Here is a 27,152-nt window from a genome sequence, read left to right as displayed (position 1 = left end):
CCTCTCCCACTGACAACTAATGTAAGGGGTGGGGGCACCTCTCCCACTGACAACTAATGTAAGGGGTGGGGGGCACCTCTCCCACTGACAACTAATGTAAGGGGTGGGGGCACCTCTCCCACTGACAACTAATGTAAGGGGTGGGGGCACCTCTCCCACTGACAACTAATGTAAGGGGTGGGGGCACCTCTCCCACTGACAACTAATGTAAGGGGTGGGGGGCACCTCTCCCACTGACAACTAATGTAAGGGGTGGGGGGCACCTCTCCCACTGACAACTAATGTAAGGGGTGGGGGCACCTCTCCCACTGACAACTAATGTAAGGGGTGGGGGCACCTCTCCCACTGACAACTAATGTAAGGGGTGGGGGCACCTCTCCCACTGACAACTAATGTAAGGGGTGGGGGCACCTCTCCCACTGACAACTAATGTAAGGGGTGGGGGCACCTCTCCCACTGACAACTAATGTAAGGGGGGGCACCTCTCCCACTGACAACTAATGTAAGGGGTGGGGGCACCTCTCCCACTGACAACTAATGTAAGGGGTGGGGGCACCTCTCCCACTGACAACTAATGTAAGGGGTGGGGGGCACCTCTCCCACTGACAACTAATGTAAGGGGTGGGGGGCACCTCTCCCACTGACAACTAATGTAAGGGTGGGGGCACCTCTCCCACTGACAACTAATGTAAGGGGGGGGGGGAAACCTCTCCCACTGACAACTAATGTAAGGGGGGGCACCTCTCCCACTGACAACTAATGTAAGGGGGGGCACCTCTCCCCTTTACATTAGTGCCCATTGGAGCTGTGCCCCCTTACATTTAGTAGTCAGGGGGGAGGGGCCCTTTTATGTTAATGGTCAAGAGAGTGGCACCCACTTACACTAGTAATCGGGTAAGAGATGAAGTACCATTTTCACTGGCACTAGAATAAATCATGCAGAAACATATGGATTATGTGTTATTTAAAGGAATCTATGCTTTACATCTCAGTCAGTTGGATCCTGCAAAGGCCTTTTCTCTTATTCTCGTTACTGCTGTGCATGCAGTTCAGCATTGAAGGGATGATGGGTTGTAGAACTGGCATCAAAGTGAACTTCTTGATTTGTTCTCTACATTTTCTTTTTAAAATGGAAGTTCAGCCATATTGCTATGCCCCCATGCTGCTTGGGGAGGGGGGGGGGTGGGGTGGGTGCAGAGCACTGAGGAAAGCAATTAATTTTTGGTTAGTGTGCCACTTAAAAGTAAAACTGAAGGCAAAACTTTTTTTTTTTTTTTTCATTTAAAAACCCTGCCACTTTGCTTCGTCATTTCAGTCTTCAGTCCCACTGGGGAAATTTCTCTTCACTTTCTGCTCCATAGCCAAAACAGGAGCTGAGGGAATCCCTGGTTGTCACCATGGTTTCTAGAACTAGTGTCCCAATCGGAAGGTTTACCCTCCTAGTTCTTTTCTGGTAAAAAATCAAAATTTGTGATTTTCTTTCACTTTCACTCTCTGATAATGATTACCAGAACAAATGGCAAGGGTGAATCTCCCTAAAACAAGCCATAGACTAGTCAACAAAAAATGTACTTAATTCCCCCATCAACACAGTTAGTGTTGATCGGAGAATGCCTCCTGCAGTGCTATTTTTTATGCTTGCGGGGGAGATCCTTTCCAGCCGGCAGAACACAATGATTACTGCTAGCCGTGGGCAGTAACCGAATGCTTAAAATCCGGCATTCTGGTTGTAGCCAAGTTGATCTATGGATCAACTTGGGTACATTCAGCCTGCCCATAAATGGATCAAATATCAGCCGATCTCTGCTGGACCGGCTGAGATTTGATCTATCTATGGCCGGCTTATTGGGGACAACAACAAAAATCTTTAAGAGGTTCCGATCCCTCTTCACTATCCAAAACTAAAAAGAAAAGTTTTGCCTTTAGTAATAATTTAACAGAATGGTTTGATTTGTGCAGTAAAAGACCTACGTCTCTGCTCTGCACTGGAATTACAAGGTTACCATCTGCTTTCTTCAAATACATTTTACATTTTTTTTGTTTCCCTCTCAACTTGTCCTGGGGCCCATTGCCACAGAGACAGAAGGTGTTGGGAAACCCAGAGTTTATAGTTGTCACCAAACGAAGAAGTAAGGGAAATCCTGCAATGGGGACACCTGTTTTGGTGACAACAGAGAGGGCATTCCCCAAACTTTATGGAGGTTTCCTAAATGTGTGTGTGTACATACATAAATGAATTAGGGGGGTATGGCCAGCATGTATAGAATACTGTGTAAAAATGTCTTTTTCTTTTCATTCCACAGATGCATTTTGCTTTCTCGAATGAAGTGACCTTGCTGTTTGATATCTGGACAGTCCAGACTCTAGCAGGTGATGTAAATCTATTTGATGCAATACTGAACCTAACTAGAGTGTGATCTGCACCCTTTGGAGGAGCCTGTTAGGTTAATCTGGCCACACAGTGATAGATTTGTGTTAGTTCAGCTGCCAGTTACAGTTTGTTCAGCCGTCACAGCGCTCGCAGTGTCCCTGGTCCCCGCCACAGCGCTCGCAGTGTCCCTGGTCCCCGCCACAGCGCTCGCAGTGTCCCTGGTCCCCGCCACAGCGCTCGCACTGTCCCATGTCCCCGCCACAGCGCTCGCAGTGTCCCTGGTCACCGCCACAGCGCTCGCAGTGTCCCTGGTCACCGCCACAGCGCTCGCAGTGTCCCTGGTCACCGCCACAGCGCTCGCATTGTCCCTGGTCACCGCCACAGCGCTCGCAGTGTCCCTGGTCACCGCCACAGCGCGCGCAGTGTCCCTGGTCACCGCCACAGCGCGCGCAGTGTCCCTGGTCACCGCCACAGCGCGCGCAGTGTCCCTGGTCACCGCCACAGCGCGCGCAGTGTCCCTGGTCACCGCCACAGCGCGCGCAGTGTCCCTGGTCACCGCCACAGCGCGCGCAGTGTCCCTGGTCACCGCCACAGCGCGCGCAGTGTCCCTGGTCACCGCCACAGCGCGCGCAGTGTCCCTGGTCACCGCCACAGCGCGCGCAGTGTCCCTGGTCACCGCCACAGCGCGCGCAGTGTCCCTGGTCACCGCCACAGCGCGCGCAGTGTCCCTGGTCACCGCCACAGCGCGCGCAGTGTCCCTGGTCACCGCCACAGCGCGCGCAGTGTCCCTGGTCACCGCCACAGCGCGCGCAGTGTCCCTGGTCACCGCCACAGCGCGCGCAGTGTCCATGTGCAATGCTTTCTGATAGATGAATCTGCAGTGCTGGCTTTTCCAATCTGACAGCCATTGCCAGCAGCTTTCATAAAACCGAAAATTGGCTTCATCTAAATTGAATGTAGCCACTGTTTGGCCGACCGTTTTATGTCCGGCTCCTTTTGATTTTTCATATTAAAGGATATTTTGGTGCGGAGGCAGCTAAATTGCCAGCTCATAAGGATTTGGCCAAAATCCACTCAGGGTATGGTCATCTTTAGAATGACTTCCACATAGGACTGGAAGGGTAGATGCAGTTATCCTTTATCCTTCTGCAACTGAAGAGTCAGGTAAACTGGGACAACCATGCAGCCTGAGAAGTGTGGGAATACTGTAGATGATATGTCCTTGCATGTTCCAAGTCATTGACTTCTCTAGTAGTGAAGAACGAAAAAGTAAGAAAGTCAGGAACCCGGCAATGACCTTTCCTGTATTTCTGAACTGACAGGTTTCTTTTCTGCTCAGGGTTCACGGAATTTAATGTTGCATTTTTTCCCCCCCCCCCTGTAATATGTAGTGAGTGACCAGTCTAATAATAGTTTTTGTTTAAAGCGTATCTAAACCCAAGAACAACAATGTAATAAATTGCAGATTGCTGGTCCTTAAATGTGGTGACTGCATTTGTTTCATCTCAGGCTTTGTTTGCTTTATTTTTGTGAACTGAATATGGTGTCATCCCTGCCCAGGGTTTTTTTTTTTTTTTTTCCGGAAACTACTCAACCATTCCCATTCTCGGATCTCTACAACATATAGGCTGAATGTATAGTCCAAGATGAGAACTAGGAGAGCCCCTTGAGATAACACAGGAATTGTGCAGAGGACGCAGGACAATTCTACATTTCTAACAAGATCAGTTTTTTGCAGTTATTAACCGGTTCCCGACCGCCCGCTGCAGTTTTACTGCGACAGGCTGGCTCTCCTGCGCGAACCGACGTAGCCCTACGTTGGTCGAACGCGTAGTGCTGGGGGGCGAGCGCGCGCCGCCACGCTCTCACCCCTACTAGGCAGCGGGGATGCTGATCCACGGGGCCAGCCCCGTGATTGCTGCTGGGCACCCACAATCAATCCCCACTAAGAAAGAAGGATGGTCAGCTATTGTAAACACAGAAATCTCTGAAATGATCGCAGAGCGCCTGTGATCCTTCTATATAGGATCACAGGTCTCTGTGGTCGTTTCACAAGTCCATCCCCCATACAGTTAGAAAACACTCCCCTAGGCTCACACCTAACCCTTTGATCACCACTGTGCTAACCCCTTCCCTGCCAATGTCATTATTACAGTAACAGTGCATATCTTTAGCACGGATTACTGTAATAATGTCACTGGTCCCCCAAAAGTTTCAAAAATGTCAGGGGTCCGATCTGTCCGTTCCAATTTCACAGTCCCGCTAAAAATTGCAGATTGCTGCCATTACTAGTAAAAAATAAATAAAAATGACATAAATCTTTCCCCTAGTTTGTAGACACGATAACTTTTTTGCGCAAACCAATCAAAATACGCTTATTGCAAATTATTATTTTTTTTTTTTTTACTACAAATATGTAGCAGAATAGAAATTGCCTTTTAAAAGGATGAAAATATTTGATTTATACATTTTTTTTTTTTTTTTTTGGGGAATGTTTTATATAGCAGAATGTTAAAAATATTGTTTTTTTTTTTTTTTTTCCAGAATCGTCGCTCTTTTTTTGTTTATAGCGCAAAAAATAAAAATCGCACAGGTGATCAAATACCACCAAAAGAAAGCTCTATTTGCAGGAAAAAAGGACATCAATTTTATTAAGGTACAGCGTCGCACGATCGCGCCATTTTCCGTTAAAGTAACACAGTGCCGAATCGCAAAAATGGCCTGGTCATTAAGGGGGCAAATCCTTCCGGTCCAGAACTGGTTAAACAGATATATGAAAAACAGTGTGCTGAGAGGTCATCCGTGTGGGGACGCTCCTGAGCCAGGCTGTGTGTTTCAGAAAATGCAAACTATTCTCTAAATGGCGCCTGACCTCCTGTGTGTAGAATGCAGTCGCTTAGCATGGCACCCTGAAGTGGAGATCACTGAAATAGCTGAGTGTCATTCAGTAATTTCCAGTGGCATCAGCCAGGTATGGTGTGTATATAGTTACATTGGTCCAAGCTGGACTAATGTTACTGTATACATTATCCATACCTGGAATTTTTCTTTAACTGACATCACATGCCATCCCTTTGATCTGCAGATGAATGAAGCAGAACACTGATCTGAAGGTCCATTTTTGCAGTCAGTGGCTAGGTTCACACTGCTGAATTTGCACATCAAGTCCCAGCTTTCATTTTATATAATGTTTTTTAATTTTTTATTTGATAGCTTAACTGTTCCTTATGTTAGTATGTTAAAAATAAGCAACAAGGAGAACATTGGTCCCAAGATGGGGTTTAATACAGCATGCACACCGAGAAAAAAATTTATATATAAAAGTCAAAAAGTTTATTGTATACACATTAAAAAAAATCGAAAATTGGACTGGATACAAATCCAGGCCTGTTTAAAACATACAGACAATATATACAGAACAAAAACAAAGTTCAATCATCTGTGCCATGACACAGTTGCCAAATCAGCTAAACGGCACGGGGTGAGCCAGTGGGTTGCGATTCGGAACAAATGATCCCAACATGTTTCGAAATCTGCTCGTGATTCCTTCTTCAGGGAAAGTAGCACAGGAATGTCTGTTATTAGAAATATTGGGTATAAAGAATCAATAGTGCATTGAGATATTAGATACATAAGTAAGTAGCATATCTTTGTGTATTATACAACATAACAGATACAAGTGTTACAGTCAAGGTTTAGGTTATTTATACATGTGTAAATCCAGCCTAGTGCTTGGAAAGACCCCCTACATACAATGTATGTATATATGTATGTAAGTTAGAGACGTACCCTAAGTATGTCTGTGAAAGTCAAGGTAAGAACAACATCAAGTCGATCGTAGGTTTGCAGGGGAATCCTCACTTGGGCTCTTCAATGGCGGGGTGTATAAGATGGTTCAGGGATCCAGGGGAGAGCCTCAGACTCAAAATATATGGGTAGTGCCGTGTAGAAAAGGAGGAGAAATGGCTCCTCAAAGCAAGAAGTCTGGTATTACGCCCAAAGGAGGGAAGGGTCCGTGAAGGATCAAGCCCCCCACAGAAAAACATCCCACAAGGATCACCCAAAGGTGAGGCAAATCAAGGAAGTCCCCAGGTGGCTAAAAAACATTTACGAGGAAGTAGTATCAGGTAAGTACGGCAAAAACCTATAGCCTTAAAAATATTGAGGGAAAGGAGACAGGGGGACTTGCAACAGGTAGCATGTCCTTCCATAACTCACCTAATTCCAACAATACATAGGGGCTCAGTAAGAAATCCTCTTGACCCAAAGGATCAAATGGTAGCCAGGTGGAAGAGAGAGTAAAGCTAGCCTTTATATAATCATGATGAGTGGGCTCACCTGTGTGTAGGAGTGGCAGGCCCTTGATTAACCTTCCATATTCATCCATAAACTAATGGGTACAGGTGTGGGGCGTATGCCAATCCCCTCCCATACTGTTGACATCTTCACCGGGGGATATTCTGAGAGCCTCTCAAGATCCCCCGGCCCGGCGCCACCGCGCATGCGCAATGACGTCAGACACAGACGGGCCACCGTCACACACAAACAGCGGTCCCGCCCCTCTTCCGGATGTTAAAAATAAAAGCATGAAACAGCCCTCTTGACTGAGAGCTGTGTGGGGGGAGGGGTGTCCCTTCCCTATAATCGGCTGTTAGTGCTCTCCTCACCCAGATCTGCAGACTGTAACTTCAGCTCTCTGCCCCCTTTTTTCTGACGGCTCAGTCAAGCTTTAAAAATTCTGGATTTAAAACCGATGAAGAGAAGACTGCGGATAAACAAGTACAACTTATGTAGGAGGATTGTTTCATCTCTGTGCATCACCTGAGGCCACAACTTGCCAGCTGCAGAACCTGACACTTCCTGGAGTGTCAATCTCCTGGTCACTCGCTTTTCTCTGTGGTCCTTTTGCCAACTCTTGTTGTCACCCCAGGAAACAGTAGTAATAATAGGCTGGCGAATCAAACCACATGCTGACCCTTTGGCTTCAGTATTTATTTTAGCGTCGTACACACGCAGGCATCGGGGCTTTGTAATGTAAAATGTGGGTGTATTTCCCTGCCCAGGTGCCATACGTGCCGCAAACCACCATCCATAGTAATCTACAGCTGTATACAGGTATAGGCTGGTACTTGTGTAAACATGCATTCATATGGACATACAAACCTGGATGAAGACTTGTCTGCATCCAGGGATGTACGTTTGTATGTATGCGTGTGTTTACACAAGTACTGGCCTATACCTGTATACAGCCATCGATTTCTATGGGTAGGGAAATATGCTGCAATTTTACAGCTTATGGCCCCAGGTGCCCAAGTGCATGAGGTACGAGTTCACCAGCCAATTCTCTAAATTGGGGGTCAGCAACCAGTAGATCGCAGTCAGGTGACTGGTAGATCGAGGTCTGGTCTTACTGAACCGCCATCCCAAAGCATCAAACAGAGTGCAATGCAGAGGGACTATGTGTAAAGTTGGAGCTGTAGTAGAGAGCAAGAGCCTTATAAGCTGATGCCTCCAGTGTAGTGCCGGCTCCCTTCCCATGCAGAGTAATATAAACTGCACTCCATCTCTTATCCTGGCTAGCGGTCTCCAGAGAGTTGGCAACAGCAGGAAAGAAGAGATCTTCAGGTCAATGTGAAGCAATACACTGGGCATAATAGCATAGAGCTGCTTTCACACTGATGCGCTGCGGTTTACCCACACACCGCAGTGCAGTGTACCTATGGCTTTCCTGCGCGTTTGCTGTACTTAGCTGTAGATTAAGAGTAAGACTAAGAATAGATGTGTTTTTACCACCCCTGCCAACAACTGCACCCCCTTTAGCTGCAGTGGCCAGGGATGTACACATACACAGCAAGAGTTATACTGTACACCAGTGGGTGGTGGGTGTAGCACCAGCCAAGCATGACCCATTCAAGTGAATAAAGCCACTCTGCAAATGCCCTGCAGCCTTGTGCAGTACAGAAAACAAGGGGTTAAAGCAGACAGCATTGTTTTGCTTTCTCACCAACTGCTTTAATGTCTTGGACCACCCAAAATCATGCAGGTGCGGGGTGCTTGCAAAGTGGCCCCTTTGACTTGAATAAGTCACGATTGACAGGCAGTAGCACCCACCAAAAGCAACAGGGGGTTTAATTCCTGCTGCTGCCTGACTTTACCAGGTTGTGAAGAGGTGATATGTGGCCTCCTCATCGACTGATTTAAACCATGATTGCCGTGCAATGCATGTGGTTATGACACTGTAGTATGGCAATTAGAGGTTCGGGTGTCGGTTCACACTGGTGCTATGCGGGAGGGTTCCGCATCACACCCGAATCACAGACACTTCACACTGCCATATGCGAACTGCGGGGAGTGTCAATACAAAGTTAATGACACCCCCAGATTAGCTTGCATATCGCAATGCGCATTATCAATTTGGACAGGAATCAGATGGCATAGGTGTGACCAGCCAGGAGTCCTGCACGACTTTGGTCCAAATGCGATGCAAATTCAGTCACACAATCTGTATGGCTGAATTTGCATCACCCAGACATGGCATGTGATTTGCATAGCAGTGTGGTGCGAATCATATGCGGTTTTGACATTGCTATAGTGTGAACCGGCCCTAAATCAGATGTGAGGAGGCAACACTCTATGACTTCTTTCATGTTCTTCTTTAAGGTTGCCTACCCCTGCTCTAAATTGTCATTGTTTGCTGTGGCATTAACCATACCCTTCACTGGATACACCTGATCTCTGTGATATTGAGGGGGTGGCCACATACCTTTGGTTATACAGTGTAGGTCCATTTAGTTTGCAGAGATGTGCCTCTCCGTTGTGCCACAGTGTAGCTCTGGGTGTCCGAAGGGCCTATCCCTTTGCGCAGGTCTTTCTGCGGTCTCTGAGGGCACTGGGTGGGGGTTTTATTTATCATATAGGTTCCATCAGACACTTCATGGTGTCAGAGATTCAGTGCTGTTATCATATAAAATATCTTTCTGATAAGCGTTCATTTTAAATATAATCTCCCATTTCTGCCTCATAGGGAGTTGTGGTGTCATGAGTTTATGAATCACATCCTCTGAGTGATGGGAAAGGTAATTGAAGAATAAAATAAAGTACAGTCCCAGCTGTACCCGTGAACAGAGCTCAGTCTTTTTCATAGAATCTCATTTGGTGGTTGATGGACTCATAAGACTGCATTAAGGCACACGTGGGATGTCATGAGTTTATGAATCACTTCCTGTGGGTGATGGGAAAGGGAACTGGAGTTACATTTTTTTTTTCTTTTATAAATATAAGGTTCAATCTAATCTGTACAAGTGAACTGAATTCTGTCACGGTATGTATTATGGAATCACATCTAATTTTTCATGGGCTCGTAAAGGAGAAGTATGGCCAAAGCTATTTTGGTCATGCTTTTTGTATGGATCACAGAAGTGCAGTTCGTTCTGCACTCCTGTGACCCATTTTCAGCCCACAGTCTGTCAGGTAAAGCCCGCTGTCGGCTGATGCTGCAGATCCGGTCCAGGTTCTAAAAAGATCCCAACCATATGGTTGGAAACTGCGCAGAAGCCTGAACCAAAAGCTGGCTCAGCCTCTCAGTGAGTCGCTGAGAGGCTGAGCCATGTGCTCCCACCTCCTCCACTGGTGCTGGAGGGGCAGGGCAGAAAGCCCCTGACTGACAGTCACCAACTCTCTGCAGGACGAGAGCTGAGTGATCAGTGGTATTTGATCGCTCAGTTCTTGGTCTTAGAGGCAGCGGGGGGACAACTGCAGCTGGGATCTAGGTGAGTATGATGATTTTTTTTTTCCTACATTCCCAAACTTCTCTTTTAAGGCTGGATTTAGACCTGTACAGTCCACAGAGGGCATTAATGCATGCATGGTATGTCTCACATTAACATGTGCCATATAGAATGTGCCCTTTTCAGATTGATTAAAGGTAAAGGCAGAAGGTTTTTGCCTTAATGCATTCTCTGTGCAACTCCTCCCACCAGCTAAGCAGCCGCTAGGATGGCTGTTGTACATTTTCGGGAATTGGTAGGTAAATAAAAAAGATATCTGGAGCATGCCTGTAGCTGCATCATCATTCAGATATAGCCATTGCAAGTAAATAGTGCTTGGTGACTTGTACCTACAGGCAAGCTTTTAATAAAGCCTACCTGTAGTCACAAGGAACATCTTCTAAATCTGCACAGTTCACTATTCACTATATTTGCAGCAGGTGATGTCACTAGTGCATGCGCTTTGAAGGGGCGGCACACTGCGTATGCCATCCCTTCAGAGCGCTGTGCCGAGATCATGGCTCCCGTCTGCATGCGCGGGAGTGACATAATCGTGGCTTGGCCATTCCAAAAGTCGGAGCCCATGAACCCAGAAGGAAGACCGAGTGCAGAGATGGAAGTCCTGTCAGCGGCGATAGCCCCTGCTGGAGGGCTTCATTTTAAGATAAGTCTTTCATAATGTGCTAGTATGGGATGCATGCTAGCACATTATGCTCTTAACTTGCAGGGCGAAGTTTTTTTTTTTTTTTAAATTATCTTTGCCAATTTAACCACTACTTTGCAAAGTAAAAAGCACAGAAAAAAAAAAAATCAAGTATTTTAAATGCTTACGTGGGGGTCTGTTTATAAAAATATTCAGACATTAGTCTAGCGAATATGCATGTACATTCATTCTGTGGAAGTTGGGCAAACCAATCGTTTGGTTTTTTTTTGTTTTTTCTGATTATTTTCTCTTGTGAATTAAAGGAGTTGTAAAGTCAGAAGGTTTTTTATCTTTATGCCTGAAGATCAAAAACCTTCTGTGTGTAGCAGCACCCCCTAATTCTTACCTGAGCCCATCTGTCCAGCGATGCCCACGAGTCCCTCGGCTGTCCCGAATTCTCCCTCCTGATTGGCTGAGACACAGCCGTGGCACCATTGGCTCCCGTGGCTGTCAATCAAAGTCAGTTAGCCAATCAGGAGAGAGATTGGGGGTAGGCCAAATGGCAGCTCTGTGTCTGAATGGACACACAGAGCTGCAGCTTGGTTCCGGTGCCCCCATAGCAAGCTGTTTGCTGTGGCAGCACTTGACAGGAGGGGCAAAGAGAGACCTGAGAAGAGGAGGATCCAGGCTGCCCTGTGCAAAACCAACTGCACAAAGGAGGCAAGTATACCATGTTTGTTATTTAAAAAAAAAAGACTTTACAATCACTTTAATGTTCTTTCATTATGGGCAGTAGTAAAATACCACATTTTGGCCACTAGATGGAGCCGAGGAGCATAGAAAAGACTTTGCAGCCAGAGATTGGCTACATTTCTTAGCAAATTCCCTCCAGTGTTCTTTAGAACTTTTACATTGTATGTATTTATGGTTGTAGATGTATTTTCTATGCTCCCTAGCTCCATCTAGTGGCAATAACGTAGTATTTCTCTTTCATTCATTGATGGACACAGTTCCTATTCTTCTTAAACATTGGGTTATACTGCCCCCTACAGGAGTAGGACACTAGGCAGGAAAAAGCTTGACTACGCCTATGGGCAGTCCCAGGGGGTATACACCCACACTCAGCTATAGGCACTCCGTTTTTTTTCTACCTAGTCAGGAGTAAGGACCTAGTTCCTTGCTGGGATCTCTGGTCCTGGCAATTTTTTTTCCTTTTTAAAATTGATTTTTTCCTATCTTTGCTGTTTTTTGTTCCTGTGAGAATCCAATATCAACTGCCACACTGGATAATCTAGACCCAGAGGGTCAACCCAGTCTGGCCAGCAAGTGTGCGCAGTCCTCAGCTCCGCTCTAGGTTGGGCCCGACATAGCCCCATAGGACAGGGGCTGGCCTGCAAGTTAAATGTCTCGCGAGGGAGCATACGACCTGGCCTCGGCCTGAGTCGCAGCGTTCCTTCTGGCCGACAGCCAAGCACATCCCGATGGTGCGATGGTGTGTCGGGAGCAGTGCCCATCCTGTTCATGATATGGCAAGTAGCTGTCTCCCCTCTACCCCTGAAGGGTTTTTGGGGTGGACGTGAGCCCCTCCCTGCCCTCTAAAAATTTGGTGGTCACTGTGGGTCTTCACCCCCCCCCCCCCCAAATCCTGGGTAAAGTTGTGAGGTGGCTTTTGCCACATGCTCTTAAAGGGGGCTTGTTGGCATTGCTGCTGACCGGGTTTTTCCTGGTGCTCAGCGGTTCCCCTGCTACCCTGGGGGTTGGTGACTAGGGCAGGGATGTCCTCTGGGCGCTGTGGGGGCAGTTTACTTTTTGATGGTAACCATGCTGCCATTATTGTGGAGGGCACCTACCCTTTTAGCACTGTGGGACCGTCGGGATACCCTGCCTGCATGTCCCCGTCATTGCGGGCAGCCCCCTTTTCAAAGGGGGCTATTTCCTATTGTGCGGGCCTCTTTGGAGGGGCTCAGAGGGTGACCCTCCTTGTTTTTTGCAGGGTCCAGTTGGTGGTCCATTTGTAGACCCTGGGTTGGCGTCCCCTTTGCGGGATCGCAGTCGGCCGCCCTCCCCTCATTATGTTTTTCAGGGTGACCTTAGTATATAGCGTCCACCGCACTCCCCTGCCTCATCTGTCCATCAGATACTAAATCTGTGGATGTGACTCACCCTACTGGGTCTGCGTCCACGCACCCTGAGTGCTCCTACAGTGAGAAGGTTTCCTCTGCTCTTCTAGCCGTGCATGAAAAGGCACTGGTGGATGCACGGATTGTATCAGAGTGTGAAATTTTAAACATGGCGGAGATGCTGCGTCGGAGGCGCCGGTCCCTTTTGGCACCACATGTCCTCCACTGTGGCGGGGGTGTTCCCCTTTCATGCTTACTTTGACAACATTGTCACATAACAGTGGGGTTGTCCAAAACTCACTCTTGTCGTCCCTAAGCTATGCGGTATCCTTATAAAGGATTCCCTGCTTAAAAAGTGGACGGTCCTACCTGTAGTGGATTGACGGTTTCCAGGTTATATAAAGCTACCTTAACCCTGGTTGAGGAGTCTTTGGCCTTTAAAGATCCGGTTGATAGGAGAGTGGAGGCTCTGGCCCCCCATATGTTTCACTATGGCTGGTTCGGCTTAGGCCGGTATTTACTATTGCCCCAGTGTCTTAAACTCTGACCGAGTGGGCTAAACTTTTACGCCGGGACCTGAAGGGGAAACCGCTTCCCCCTGCCTTTGCAGAGCTGGCGGATCAGTTGATTCAGGGGCTACAGTTTATCTGTGATGCCTGTATATATTATGTATGTATATAAATAAATTAATAATATTTGGGGTTCAAAGTAATTTTCTAGCTAAAAAAAATGAGTTTTACATGTATGTGCGGTGTTAGAATTGGCAAGTGGTTAAATGTACACAAATGAATTGCCAGTGTGCAAGCTTACCTACACACTGTCTTCCTAATGCAGCCTATAGATTTGATTTTTTATTTATTTTTTGTTACTTTTTTCGTTAAACCAGCGAGCTAAATGAAAAAAAAAAAATGACTTGATTTCCCCCATTCACACATTTGAGGTGGATGGGGGAATCCTCCCACTGTGCCTTTTTGTATTCTGACAGTGGGGAGACTTTCCCGTCATGAGAATACATTGATCAGTGCTGTTGGCTATAGCCTGCAATGCTGATTGAGTAGGGAAGATCTGACAGGCTGGGTATACAGAAGTCGATTGACCAGCATGCCTGTACACAGATGGAATTTTGGCTGGTCCCTGCTGAACCAGACAAATTTCGATCCATATATGGCTGATTTAAGTGCTGGCCACATTCATTGGAGTCCGCATGTAAAAAGCAATAGAGGCTGCTAATCCCAGCTCCATGCTCCCAGCTGTAGGGGCAGTCAGCCTGCTGCATGGCCCTGGTTAAGTGACCAGGAGGTGATTGTGGGGCTCTTAGGAGGCTGTCAGTTCTGCTCTATTACTGGAAAACCGGCCGAATTGCTCTGCGCAGGCCCATTGGTCTGCTGGTGCATTGTAGTCATGCACATTGTTTGTTGCTTTATGCACCACAATGGAGCAAAAACTGTGCATGCAGAACTTGTGACAGTGCAGTGCAAGACATGTTAGTGCATTGTTATCGACAAGGTGTTTTGGGATGCCATTCAAAATGAATGGTACCACATTGCATCAATGCATGTATAGTGTGTTGCCACGTGGTAACAGTTATGTGTGCTACAATTCAATATTCAGTATTGTTTTCTTTATATATCTGCTGGTTATTGTCCAGCCCTATACACCTATCAGCAGGTGCTCTTCAGGCTCTCTGTTGACCAACTCTCAAGTTGAATACCACTGCTCTAGATTGTGACTTGAGTGACAGCTTTGAGTCTGCTGCGGCTGCTGACATCTCACCCAAGCAGCAGTTTTAGAGTTTTGAATGTCTACACAAGGGAGGCTTTTATAGAAAAATAAAATGCATTAAAGTGGAGTTCCACCCATTTTTGGAACTTTAGATCTTTGTAATCCCCTTTAAAATGGCTTTTACCAATGGAAACTTTTTTTTTTTTGCTAGTAAATACCTTAATTTTGGCTTTATTCCCCCTCTCCTCACTTCCTGGTCCGATCGGCGATGACGTCATTCGGCGATCCGCAGTGTCTGCTGGGATGTATTCTACTTGCAGTAGCTGTATCTGTACTGAGCCGTGCCTGCCCCGCCTCCGCCCCGCCTCCTCTCATTGAATTGCATTGTATGAATGTATTAAGGCTGTTCTCTGCCCAGCCTCCGCCCCGCCTCCTCTCATTGAATTGCATTGTATGAATGTATTAAGGCTGTTCTCTGCCCAGCCTCCGCCCCGCCTCCTCTCATTGAGTTGTATTGAGAGGAGGCGGGGCGGAGGCTGGGCAGAGAACAGCCTTAATACATTCATACAATGCAATTCAATGAGAGGAGGCGGGGCGGAGGCTGGGCAGAGAACGGCCTTAATACATTCATACAATGCAATTCAATGAGAGGAGGCGGGGCGGAGGCTGGGCAGAGAACAGCCTTAATACATTCATACAATGCAATTCAATGAGAGGAGGCGGGGCGGAGGCGGGGCAGGCACGGCTCAGTACAGATACAGCTACTGCAAGTAGAATACATCCCAGCAGACACTGCGGATCGCCGAATGACGTCATCGCCGATCGGACCAGGAAGTGAGGAGAGGAGGAATAAAGCCAAAATTAAGGTATTTACTAGCAAAAAAAAAAAAAAAAAGTTTCCATTGGTAAAAGCCATTTTAAAGGGGATTACAAAGATCTATGTATTCCAACCTATTAAAAATGGGTGGAACTCCGCTTTAAATATGTTAAATGCACATACACCGATTAGCCTTAATATTATAACCACTGACAGATTTTAGGCCCCTTTCACACAGGCAGTCCGTCAGGCAGAGTCTGTTTTTCTCAGCGGGCGATCGATCCGCCGCTCCCCCGCTGAGCAGGCGGATGGCAGCTCTGTCTCTGCGCTGTGTGCAGAGACAGAACTGTCAGGTCCCCATTCTTCTCTATGGGGGAATCGGATGAGAACAGACAGTCTGACTGTTCTCATCCGATCCGCCAGACGGATGGAAAATAGGGTTTCCATCCGTCCGGATTTGATGGATCGGATCTGATGTCAGCGGACATGTCTCTGCTGACATCTGATGCCCCATATAGAGATGCATGGGGCATATTGAAATAAAAAGAATTAAAAAAAAAAAAAAAGAGATGCATGGGGCATCCGTTCAGATCCGCCTGAAAAACGGACAGGCGCCTAAGTGAATACCATTGATTTTTTTGTTACAATGGCATCCTAAAGTCAGTGGGATATATTAGGCAGCAAGTAAACATGTTGCCCCTGAAGTTATTGTGTTGCAAGCAGAAAAAATGAGCAGCATAGTTTGTTGTGTATGGGGCTGTGTAGCTGTAGAGCTGTCGCGGTACCCATGCTGACCCGTGTCCACAGCCAAAAGCATCTACAATGAGCATTAGAACTGACCAAGGAACAATGAAAGAAGGTGGCCTGGTCTAATGAATCCTGTTTGCTTTTACATCATGTGGGTGGCTAGGTTTGTGCATTGCTTTCCTGGGGAAGATATGGCACCAGGGTGCTCTATGGGAAGAAGGCAAGCCAGCGGGAGACAGTGTGATGCTTTGGGCGAATCTCTGCTGGGAAACCTTGGATCCTGCCATTCATGTGGATGTTACTTTGACACGTACCACCTACCTAAACATCGTTGCTTACCAAGTACACCTCTTGGATGACAGTAGCCACTTTCAGCAGGATAATGTGCCCTTCCACACTGCAAAAAGAGTTCAAGAATGGTCTGAGGAACACAACAATGAGTTTAAGGTATTGACTTTGCCTTCAAATTCTCGAGATGTCAATCCAATCGAGCATCTGTGTGAGGTGCTAGAAAAACAAGTCCGATCCATTGAAACCCCTTCTTACAACTCATAGGAATTAAAGTATCTGCTACTGACGGCTTGGTGCCAGATACCACAGCATACCTTCAGAGGTCTAGTAGTGTCCATGCCTTGATGGGCCAATGCTGTTTTAAGGGCGAAATGGGGATCTACTTAATATTAGGTGGTGGGTGGTCCTAAAGTTTATGGCTGATCGGTGTATTATCTTAACATAATTTTTTTGTTAAAATCATTGGTCTGAGGTCTCTAGGAAAGAGCTTGAGAATCATTGTGTTAGAAAAGGAATGAGTAAAGCGCACTGACATAATGCAAGTTTAGACTGAATATCAGACTGTCTTGTCTCCTCAGGTCTTCTGATTTCATGTGTGGTCGTCCTGCTGCTCACTGTCATCTATGAGCTCTCCAAGGTGTTGAAGTCCAATCTTCTATCCCGGGTCCTGCTAACTCTGCCACTAACTCCTGATTCCTCTTTCTCACCGTCACTGATTTCTGATAGTGAAGCCAATGTTTCTGCAAACTCTGACCCACTGCTGACACATGAGCCCTTGTTTCCTGGGGAGAACAATGAGCCTCTGGGATCCTTACCTGTCCAATACTCTTCCTCTACCTGCCGGTAAGTTCCATATTGTCCTTGTTCTAATGCATTCCATGTATTACTGGGGCTGTTTATTAGCGGAAACCATAAGTAGGAAAGTGTGGAGGCTGATACTGCTGACCTTTTTGTTCTGAATATACTAGATGCCTGACTGTCATGCCTTTCTGTTCCCAAACTTGTAGTCATTGACCAGGAATGAATGTGTAGAAAAGGACTTCTGATTAGCTTGTTCCTTGTACTTGTTGGCTCAAACTATTGAAGGGCCAGCATCGCCGCCAAGCAGCTAGCATTTTCAGGTTTATTTTGAACCCCTTCCCCTCCCTTCACAATTTGCCTTGGGTTAAAGGATACGTTTACCTTCTGAAAAATAAATAAATACATCTTTGCAGGTAAATAAAATGGGATTTTTTACTTAACGTAAAATCCATTTCTCTGGTGTTCATTGACGGACACAGCTCCTTATCTTCTTGACCAATGGGTTATACTGCCCCCTACAGGAGTAGGACACTAGGCAGGAAAAGCTTCACTACGCCTATGGGGCAGTCCCAGGGGGTATACTCTCAATCTCAGCTATAGGCACTCAGTTTTGTTACAAGCAGTGTCAGAAGAAAGCCAACTTCACAGGGGAGTGGGTGCTGTGTTCGTCAATGAACGTCGGAGAAATTGATTTTACGGTAAGTCCAAAATCCCATTTTCTCTTTTGTTCATTGACAGACACAGCTCTTTATCTTCTTGACTGTTTGGACATCCCAAAGCAGTGTCAAACATGAGGTGTGGGAACAGCAAGAAAAAAATTCCCAGGGCTAGACTGTAGCCAACCAGGTAACATGGAGCTCACCTGAAAAAAACAATACACCCTCAGAGGACATGCTCCTCTAAACAGCAGCCTGCAAAATCTTGCAGCCAAAAGAAGCATCCACTGATGCCAACACATCCTCTTTTAAAACTTTGTGAAAGTGTGCACAGACGACCAGGTGGCCGCCTTGCAAACCTGCATCACTAATGCCCGATGACTGAAGGCCCAGGAGGCACTAAGCGCCCTAGTAGAGTGCGCCTTAACAGGAAAAGGAGGAGCCTGACCCCCTAATTGAATAGGCCTGAATCACTGTCTGTTTGATCCATCTGGAAATGGTCGCAGCAGCAGGTCCCATGGCGGCAATGGAGACCACACTGGAGGAGCTAAGTGTTGAACTTCCCAGATAAAGGTACGCACCAAGGGATGTGCGGCCAATGGGCATTGAAAGAAAAACTGCCAAGCTGAAATCTGTGGTACTCAAGGCCAGGCGCTGCTCAACCCCCTGTTGGAGGAAAGCCACGATCCGAGCCACCGAAAAGGAGCGAGGGAGAATCCCAAGAGAATCGCCCCACACAATGTACGCCTTCCAAGTACGATGGTAGATCTTCTAGAGTTAGATTCTCCAGCCTTTAACAGTGTAGGAATCACTAATTCAGACAATTGGGTGAAGCTGCATGGGGAGTGAGTAGCTGTATTAGTAATCAACTCACGTATATATCTGTCTATCTGGTAAGAAGAACAGCTTGTCGGTGGTGGGGATCGTTTCACGTGGTGGTCATACACAATTTAATCGAGTTACAGGAATCACAATTCGTTTCAAGTCACTTCAAAGTTTATTCATTTGCACGTTGTCACAAGAGAATGGACTTTTGATTTTTTCACCATATTTACATTTGTATGCATTGTTTATATATTTGTGGAATTTAAGTTTAGCGCACCAACTTTTCTTTACATTCATATCACATATATATCTTGGTAGCAGCTTTACGCACGTTTATCAGCGCACCTTTATTTTTTCACTAATTCAGACAAACCTCCATCCTTCAGCACCTGACTTTCAACAGCCAAGCTGTAAAAGCCAACAACTGTAAAGCAGGATGGAAGATTGGCCATTGGGACAGCAGATCTTCCCTGAGAAAGTCTCCAAGGAGCATCAGCGACCAGCCATACCAGATTGGCGTACCAAGACCGGTGAGGCTAGTCTGGAGCCACTAGAATGACCGGAATCCCTTCTGCCTCGATCCTGCACTTGGCAGAAGTTTGAGAGGGGGAAGGCGTAAATCAGATTATACTGACTCCTAGCAGCCACTAATGTATCTGTGGCGTCGGCCAGAGGATCCGAAGACTGTGCCACAAAACTCTGTACCTTCCTTAGAATGTGTACAGCAGAGAAGTCTGATCCGTAGACCAGCATTTCAGTCAGATAATACGCCGAAGGCTGATACAAACAGCCTAGAAATCAATAGAAATGGTAAACTCCGCGCTTATGGGTATGTGGAGAAAATAAATAGACTGCTGCCTCCCTTAAATATAGTCAAAAGACTATACAAAAGTTTATGAGATGGATGAGGGAATAGGCACTGTCTACTAAAATAAAATATGAGGAGGATGATAGTATGTAAAAATATGTGGTGTAAATGGTGATGAATTAATGTGTAAAATAATACCTGATACAAAGCATCCAATAATATAGAAATATATAAATAGTAGTGTATACCAAGAAATATATAAATATTAAATTCAATAATCAATAAAATATTCAATGAAGTGACATTGTGCATAAGGTGCCTATAAAGTGACCTGTGCACATATATATGATGAATATATTAAAGTGACCAGGTGCTAGTAAATAGGCAAATGACTGATATTCAGTGAACCAAAAATAAAGTGACTAAGTGACAGGATAATAAGTGACAGGGTAATATTCCTAAAAGGTGACTATGTGGCTGAAAAATCCAACAAGTGGATAAGGCGACACAAATCTTTGTGTATAATATACATACTGGTGGTGGCCCCGTGGTGGGTAGTAGGGTGAGGTGCTCCGTGACCCCTATGATGATAGGTAGCCCACTCACCAGAAATACCCACCCCACACATGGGGTATAGAGCGGGTATTACCAACAGAGGGATCCATCTGAGGGACCATCCTCCATATTCTTATACCCGCTCTATACCCCTGTGTGACGGATACTGCATAGTCACACGCTTAGGGGCCACAAGGGTGCGTTTTGGACAACCCCGCTGTTTGACAATTGTTGTCAAAGTAAGCGGAAAAGGGAAAAACCCTCGTCGCTTTGGAGGGCCTGTGGGTGCCAAAGGGGACCGGCACCTCCTGACACAATCGGTGCATCCACCAGCGCCTTTCCATGCGCAGCTAGAGGAACAGAGGAATCATCCTCACTATCCGAGCACTTAGGATGCGTGGAGGCAGACCCAGTAGTATGACTCACGTCCGCAACAGATTCAGGAACTGATAAGACCGATGAGGGCGGGGGTGCGCTATATACTAAGCTCACCTGGAAAACATAACAAACAGGGGAGGGCCACCGACTGTGATCCCACAAAGGGGATGCCGAGCAAGGGCCCACCTACTGGATCTGCAAAAAAAACAAGGGGGTTGCCCTCCGAGCCGCTCCATAGAGGCCCGCATAATCGAAAATAGCCCCCTTTAAGAAGGGTGCCGCCCGCTGCGATGCCGACGCACAGGCAGGGTACCCTAATGGGCCTGCAGCGCTAAAAAAGGGGAAAGTGCCCTACATAATAATGGAGGCATGGCTGCCATAAAAAATGAATCATCCCCACAGTACCACCCCTCCAAGGAAGGTGCAAAGCTGGCCGCATGGCCTAGTAGGCCGCAAACCGTGGCCTACATTTTTGTGGAGGCCCAGCCGCAAGCGCATGGATCCCAGCCAGGCAGGGGGCTTCAGTAACCTCGCTGGGTCCACCCCCCAGCGGAGGCGCCCGACTCGGCCGCAAGTTACTGCCTAACTTTTTGTGGACGCCCAACCCCTTGGCTCGAGCCCCAGGGGAGCCAACCACCCAGGGATAGTGGAGGGGAGGGTGGATGCCCAAACGGAGGGTAATGGCTTCAGCCACCTTCACTGGGGCCATCCCACATAGCTCCCAACCAGTAGGCCACAAATTCCTAAAATTTTGTCCGGATCCGGCCGCGTGAGGCGCGACCTGGGGATGCTAAACCATCTGCTCCCCCAGCCCAACAACTGCTGCAGGCTGCCCAGAGGACATCCCTGCCCTAGTTACCAACCCCCAGGTTGACGATGAAACCTGCTCAAGCCCCCCCCCCCCCCCCCTGTTGCGCACCCAGAGCACTCTTCAGCAGAAACTTCAACGAGCACCCATTAAGTGGCAAAAGCAAGCTCATAACCTCACCCAGGGAGGAGGGGCCGGAAGACCCACAGTGACCACCAAAATTTTATAGGGGCTGAGGGGAACCTGGGGGTTCCAGGAAGGGGCCCACGTCCACCCCAAAACCCTCCAGGCGAAGAGGGGGGGACAGCTACTTACCATACCAATAACATTGTGCGCACCGCTCCTGACAGACCACCACGCCATCAGAATGTGGGTGGCTGTTGGCCAGGAGGAACGCGGAGATTCAGGCTGAGGCCAGGTTGTATGTGCACTCGCATGACGTTTATCTCGCAGACCAGCCCCTGTCCCATTGGGCTATGTCATGGCCGACCTAGCGCAGAGCTGAGTCCTGCGAGCGCTCGCTGGCCAGACTGGGGGGACCCTCCGGATCTAGATTATCCAGTCTGTCACCCAGTCCGGCAGTTGATTGTTATTTTGTTCCTGTGAGAATCTACTAAGATAGGAAAAAGTTCAATTTAAAAGGAAAAAAATTGCCAGGACCAGAACTCCCAGAAAGGAACTAGGCCCCTACTCCGGGCTAGGCAGAAAAAAAACTGAATGCCTATAGTTGAGAGAGGGAGTATACTTCCTGGGACTGCCCCATAGGCATAGTCAAGCTTTTTCCTGCCTAGTGTCCTACACCTGTAGGGGGCAGTATAACCCAATGGTCAAGAAGAAGGAGCTGTGTCCGTCAATGAACGAAAGAGAAATGTGCATTTTTTATAAGGAGCCTGCAGAACATTGCAGCCACGATTACCAGATCGTGGGGGCAATCTCAGGCTCCGGCAGACTCTCAGTATAGCTGTCTGCCTGTACTTTTTACAGGCAGGCAGTTATCTGTGAGTAGGAAGCTAAATGGACTACTAGAGTGCTCCCCAGCGCTCTCACAGCTCATGGCTGATGGTACTTTTAAGCATTCGTTCACAGGCAACAATGAATAAATGATGCGGCCATGTGGATGGAGTTACATAGTTAGTGAGGTTGAAAAGACATCAGTCCATCCAGTTCAAGCTATGATGTGTGTGTGTGTTTGCTGTTAACCGTACATTGTATACCCCTGTATGTTGTGGTCTTTAAGGTGCCCATCTAATAGTTTTTTGAAACTATTGATGCTCCCATACGGCCTCGTTCTTTTCAAATGGTGACTGCGGGTAGAAGATCCCCGGCCTGCTGTCCAAGGGAGGGAGGGTAGAGGCTGCAGCAACAAGTGACATGGTCCAGAAGGTAAACTTCTACTTTAACACAGCCCGTTCAAAAAAACAGCAAATTTTTTTCAAACAGTGATTTGCTACAGTGTAGGTGGAAAAGCACCCACTATTGTAGTAACAGTGCATTGGGGGGGGGGGGGGGGGTCATTCAAAATGACGCATGGTACTGCAACATGAAGATCTGACTGGGCCCTAAATCTGGGGCAAAAATCAACAATACAAGACCTGCTGGTTTTAGGCTCTTTTTGAGGTTTTTGTTTTACAGCTTAAAATGCTTGTTACTGCAGTACATAGACATGAGAAGATGACATTGTCATTGACTAAGGCCAGTAGAGACATGCCCGATGCACAAAGGGTTTATACAATATGTTGCTTCCAAATCCAGAATTGCTAGACGGATGACCTCATCCTTCCTGCAGAACCTCCCATGTGACTTTCATTTTAAAAATATTTTCAGCAGTTTAACCACTTTAAGACTGAATGATTTTGCTGCTTAATAACCAGGCCCTATTTTGCAATTCGGCACTGCGTGATTTTAACGGACAGTTGCGCAGAAAAACAAAAAAAAGAGCGACAATTTTGAAAAAAAAAAAAAACAATATTTTTCACACTCTTTAAAATGTAAAAATCTAAATTTAACATTTTAGGCCAATTTGTTTTCTACTACATATTTTTGGTAAAAAAATCGCAATAAGCGTATTTTGACTAGTTTGCGCAAAAGTTATTGGGTCTACTAACTACGGGAAAGATTTGTCATTTTTATTGTTTTTTTTTTTTTTTTTTTTCTTCTAGTAATGGCGGCGATGTGCATTTTTTTTGCAGGACTGTGACATTGTGGCGGACAGATCGGACCCCTAACTGACATTTTTGATACTTTTGGGGGTACCAGTGACATTACTACAGTAATCAGTGCTAAAAATATGCACTGTTACTGTAATAATGCCATTGGCCGGGAAGTGGTTAATGCTGTTGATCAAGGGGTTAAATGTAAGCCTAGGGGAGTGATTCTAACTGTGAGGGGGGTTAGGTTTTTGAAATGATCACAGAGACATGTGATCCTATATAGCAGGATCGCATGGTCTCTCTGATCATTGAAGGGAGGACGGACGGCTGTGTTTACATCAGCCATCTGTCCTTCTTTGTCAGCGGGGAGAGATCGCCGGTGTCAGTCGGCCATCAGAGCCCCCTGACACCCGCACTGGCTTCCCTGCTGACTAGCGGGGGCGCATCGGTGCCCCTAGCTCCTCCCAGGCGAGCGCCGTACATGTATGGGACTTTGCCTGGGAGAGCCAGCCTGCCGCAGTACATCGGCGGCAGCTGGACGTAAAGTGGTTAAAGGAAAATAGGATGGTAGAATTCTGTAATAAAGTTAGCAGGAAACTGTGCAGTATGGCACATCTTCAGAGGGCTAGCTGTCTCTTCCTGGTATTTGTAGCTGCTCGCTCCTCATGACATGGCACATGGGCATCATCAGGGGTCAGCCACGAGAACAGCGAGACAGCCAGCCTTTTAAAGACAACGCAGATGAAGATGGTGGCATGGGACCCAGGGTGCAGCAGCAGTGCGGCGGATCCATCCAGAATATTGCTGGGTGTAAGAATGTTTTATAATTACCAATCAAACAAAAAAGAAGAAAACTCAGGATTCACTCTCCTTAGCTTTTTTCTTTTTGCTGGTAATCTAAAAAACACATACTCCTATACCCAGCAATATTCTGGATATACAAGAAGACATGAAGTGTCTCTTTAGGTTTCACTTTAATTCCATCTGTAAAGGACCTCTAACTGGCCATGTTTTCTGTCTCTTCCAGGTAGGGGCACATTGGTTTTCATTAGTAACCATGTCAAAGGAACACACCACCACTTCTTACTCTCTAAAAAGAACTGGAAAGCTGATTTTTGCTAGACCTGGAAAAGCAGGGGAGTCATAAGATAGTAAATAAACCCCAGGCTCAAAAACTATGTAAATTCAACAAAGTACCAAATCAGTCATGACAGGTCAACTTTAAACTCTTGAAAGAAATACAGGGGTTTATTTACTAATGCCTCGTACACACGTACTGATCGTCGGCCGAACGATCGGCTGTGTTTTGTCCGAGGGCTGTCGTGTCTGTTGAAAAGTGCAAAAGACTGCACACGAATTTTGTCGGCCAACAGCCGACTGCAGAAGTGATGTCATATGATGGTTAACTTTCCTTGTCTTTTTTCTTTTCTGAGCATGCCCAGTCTTGCTAATCTGCTGTCTGTCGGCCGAAATCTGTACTGACTGGCGAACAATCGGCCGTTCTGGTGTCGGCATACAATAATTTTTATGCTTGCACGACAGATTCTGTTCGGCCGAAAGTGCGCTGTCGGAAGCATCATACTAACAAGCCTACAATCGGCCGAATCATTTCGGCCGACAATCTGCACGTGTGTACGGGGCATAAAGCTGGAGATTGCAAAATCAGGCTCACTTCTGCATAGAAACCAATCCCATTCCAACCTCAGTTTGTTCAATTAAGCTTTAGCAATAAAACCTGGAAGCTGATTGGTTTCTATGCAGAAGTGTGTCTGATTGCGCACTCTCCAGCCTTAGTAAATCTCTGTATTTATTCCAAGAGTTTAAAGTTGACCTGCCATGACTGATTTGGTACGTTTGATGAATTTACATGGGTTATTTAAACACTGCAACACTTGCTTGGGTAAATATTTGTTCCTGTATGTTTTATACTGTGACAGTTGTAGGGCAGCTCTGATTGTGAACAAGATGACTTTTTTTAAACCTGAGATGTTGCCGCCCTGCCAGTCCCCCCCCCCCCTCCTGGTGGTGGGTCGTCCTCAATCACCATCTGGGAGCATGAATTATGATCTCCATTAATGTCATATTCCTTTCCAGCATTATGTAAGGGAAAGGGATGTGTTTGACCAGAGCTTTGTGCTGAAGATTAAGTACAAAGTATTACAAGAAGAAATACAAATATTTAAATATGGATTATAATCCTCTGAATTCATGTATAAAGCCATACGTGACAGGTGGTAGTTGTAAAGGTGTCGTGCATAAAAATGACTGAAGGAAGAACTTTCTTAATCATGTTACCATTGCAGAATGATCAAAGGAGGGGGGGGGGTAGTGGCTACAAGCAGCACAAACAATTCCTCCTATGGAGCTCCATTTTTATTGACCTAGCTGTGCCCCCAGAACTACGTCTCCTAAGAACCCTTTGCCTACATAGACTGGCTCTTGGGAATCAAGGCAGCAGCATTGTTTTAATGTGAAGAAAATCAATATATGCATAATGGGGGATAGATAGGAGGAGATATATAGTACAGCAAGCAGGGATGAAAAAACCGGTTGGAGAAATACAAGGGCTGCCACTGCTGACATTCTTAATCTTACGTTAGCCTGTCTGTCTACTACTGGCCTCAGTGCTTTCTGAGTCCCTAATCTTGAGCAAGTGTGCAGATCATGAGTTTTCATTTGAATAACTGCCTACTTGTTTCCAGTCTGGGACTCAAAATATTGTAGACAGCATTTTAAGAGTGTCATTATAGGCAGCCTACAAATTTCTGAGCGGTGTCCTTTTAAATATGACAGTTTTGTTAATTGTTCCCCATTCTGCTCAAAGTGCTTTAATTTAGAGAGATTCTGCTCGCTTCCTGCCAAGTCACCACAGGCTCCCACATGAAGACTGCAGTGATTGTCAATATTCCCATTGCACACTTTACTGGATAAGGCTCATGATCAATGCACGTATTCACCAGCACACCATAGTTCCAGTACTGTCCAAAATCTTTAATGATCACATCACAGTGGACAAATTACAAAGTTTCAGCGCAACGCAGAACCCCTTTGTCATGCATGGCATCACTTGCCTGATGAAGGGGTCCTGCGTGGCTCCAAAACATTGCACTTTGTCCACTGTGATGTGATCATTCTTCAATAAAGCTTTCGGACAGTACTCAATGATCTGTGATGTGCAGTGGGACATGGATGGCAAATAAAACATGATAAAGATTCAAGCCCTTACTAACGCCAGCCAAAAAAAGAGAGTGCTTTGTTTCATGTAGAAGATAGAATGATGGTCTAATTTCTCACTGTCTTCTCTTTACATACAGATGGTGGTTCCTGCACTCGTTGTTGGCTCTGCTGCACACGTCCCAAGTTTTCCTTGGATATGCTCTGATGTTGTGTGTCATGTCCTACAATTCTGCCATTTTCTTGTCAGTTATCATCGGATCTGGACTTGGATATTACTTGGCCTTCCCTCTTCTTGCTAAATTCCCAAAGCCACACAGGCTGTAGAATCCCGCTGCTGGGAGGAGTACAGATAAGTGGTCCGGTCTTCCAGATACTAATTGCACAGATTGCTATGAGCCTTTACATGATGTCTCAGGTATAATGACTGGCCCTTGCATCCCTGAACTAAACACTCTTCCTGTTGTTACACTCCTATGCATCCTGATTTTAAGGACCCCTATTAATAAGCCTAATCGGC

The 27,152-nt window shown here is 46.4% G+C and overlaps 1 protein-coding gene across 1 annotated transcript; it reads left to right on the top strand.

Annotated features, from left to right (window-relative positions):
* Positions 1 to 2,278: 2,278 nt before the first annotated feature.
* On the top strand, positions 2,279 to 27,152 carry SLC31A2 (solute carrier family 31 member 2). The gene is made up of 3 exons (XM_082262532.1): positions 2,279 to 2,370; positions 17,056 to 17,320; positions 26,773 to 27,152. The coding sequence occupies exons 1-3, from the start codon at positions 2,304 to 2,306 to the stop codon at positions 26,957 to 26,959; spliced, it is 519 nt and encodes a 172-aa protein (XP_082118658.1). The 5' UTR covers positions 2,279 to 2,303; the 3' UTR covers positions 26,960 to 27,152.

Source organism: Pelophylax lessonae (genome assembly GCF_965119305.1).
Source record: "Pelophylax lessonae genome assembly, chromosome: 7".
NCBI classification, from domain to species: domain Eukaryota; kingdom Metazoa; phylum Chordata; class Amphibia; order Anura; family Ranidae; genus Pelophylax; species Pelophylax lessonae.
Note: the sequence above shows the minus strand (reverse complement) of the source record. Positions and strands in the feature narration are given on the sequence as shown.

Excerpts from the sequence above, each read along its gene's own strand:
- SLC31A2 (XM_082262532.1), top strand. The coding sequence starts at position 2,304 with ATGCATTTTGCTTTCTCGAATGAAGTGACCTTGCTGTTTGATATCTGG. Across the intron at positions 2,371-17,055 it reads GACAGTCCAGACTCTAGCAG|GTCTTCTGATTTCATGTGTG; the intron begins GTGATGTAAATC and ends TTGTCTCCTCAG. Across the intron at positions 17,321-26,772 it reads TACTCTTCCTCTACCTGCCG|ATGGTGGTTCCTGCACTCGT; the intron begins GTAAGTTCCATA and ends CTTTACATACAG.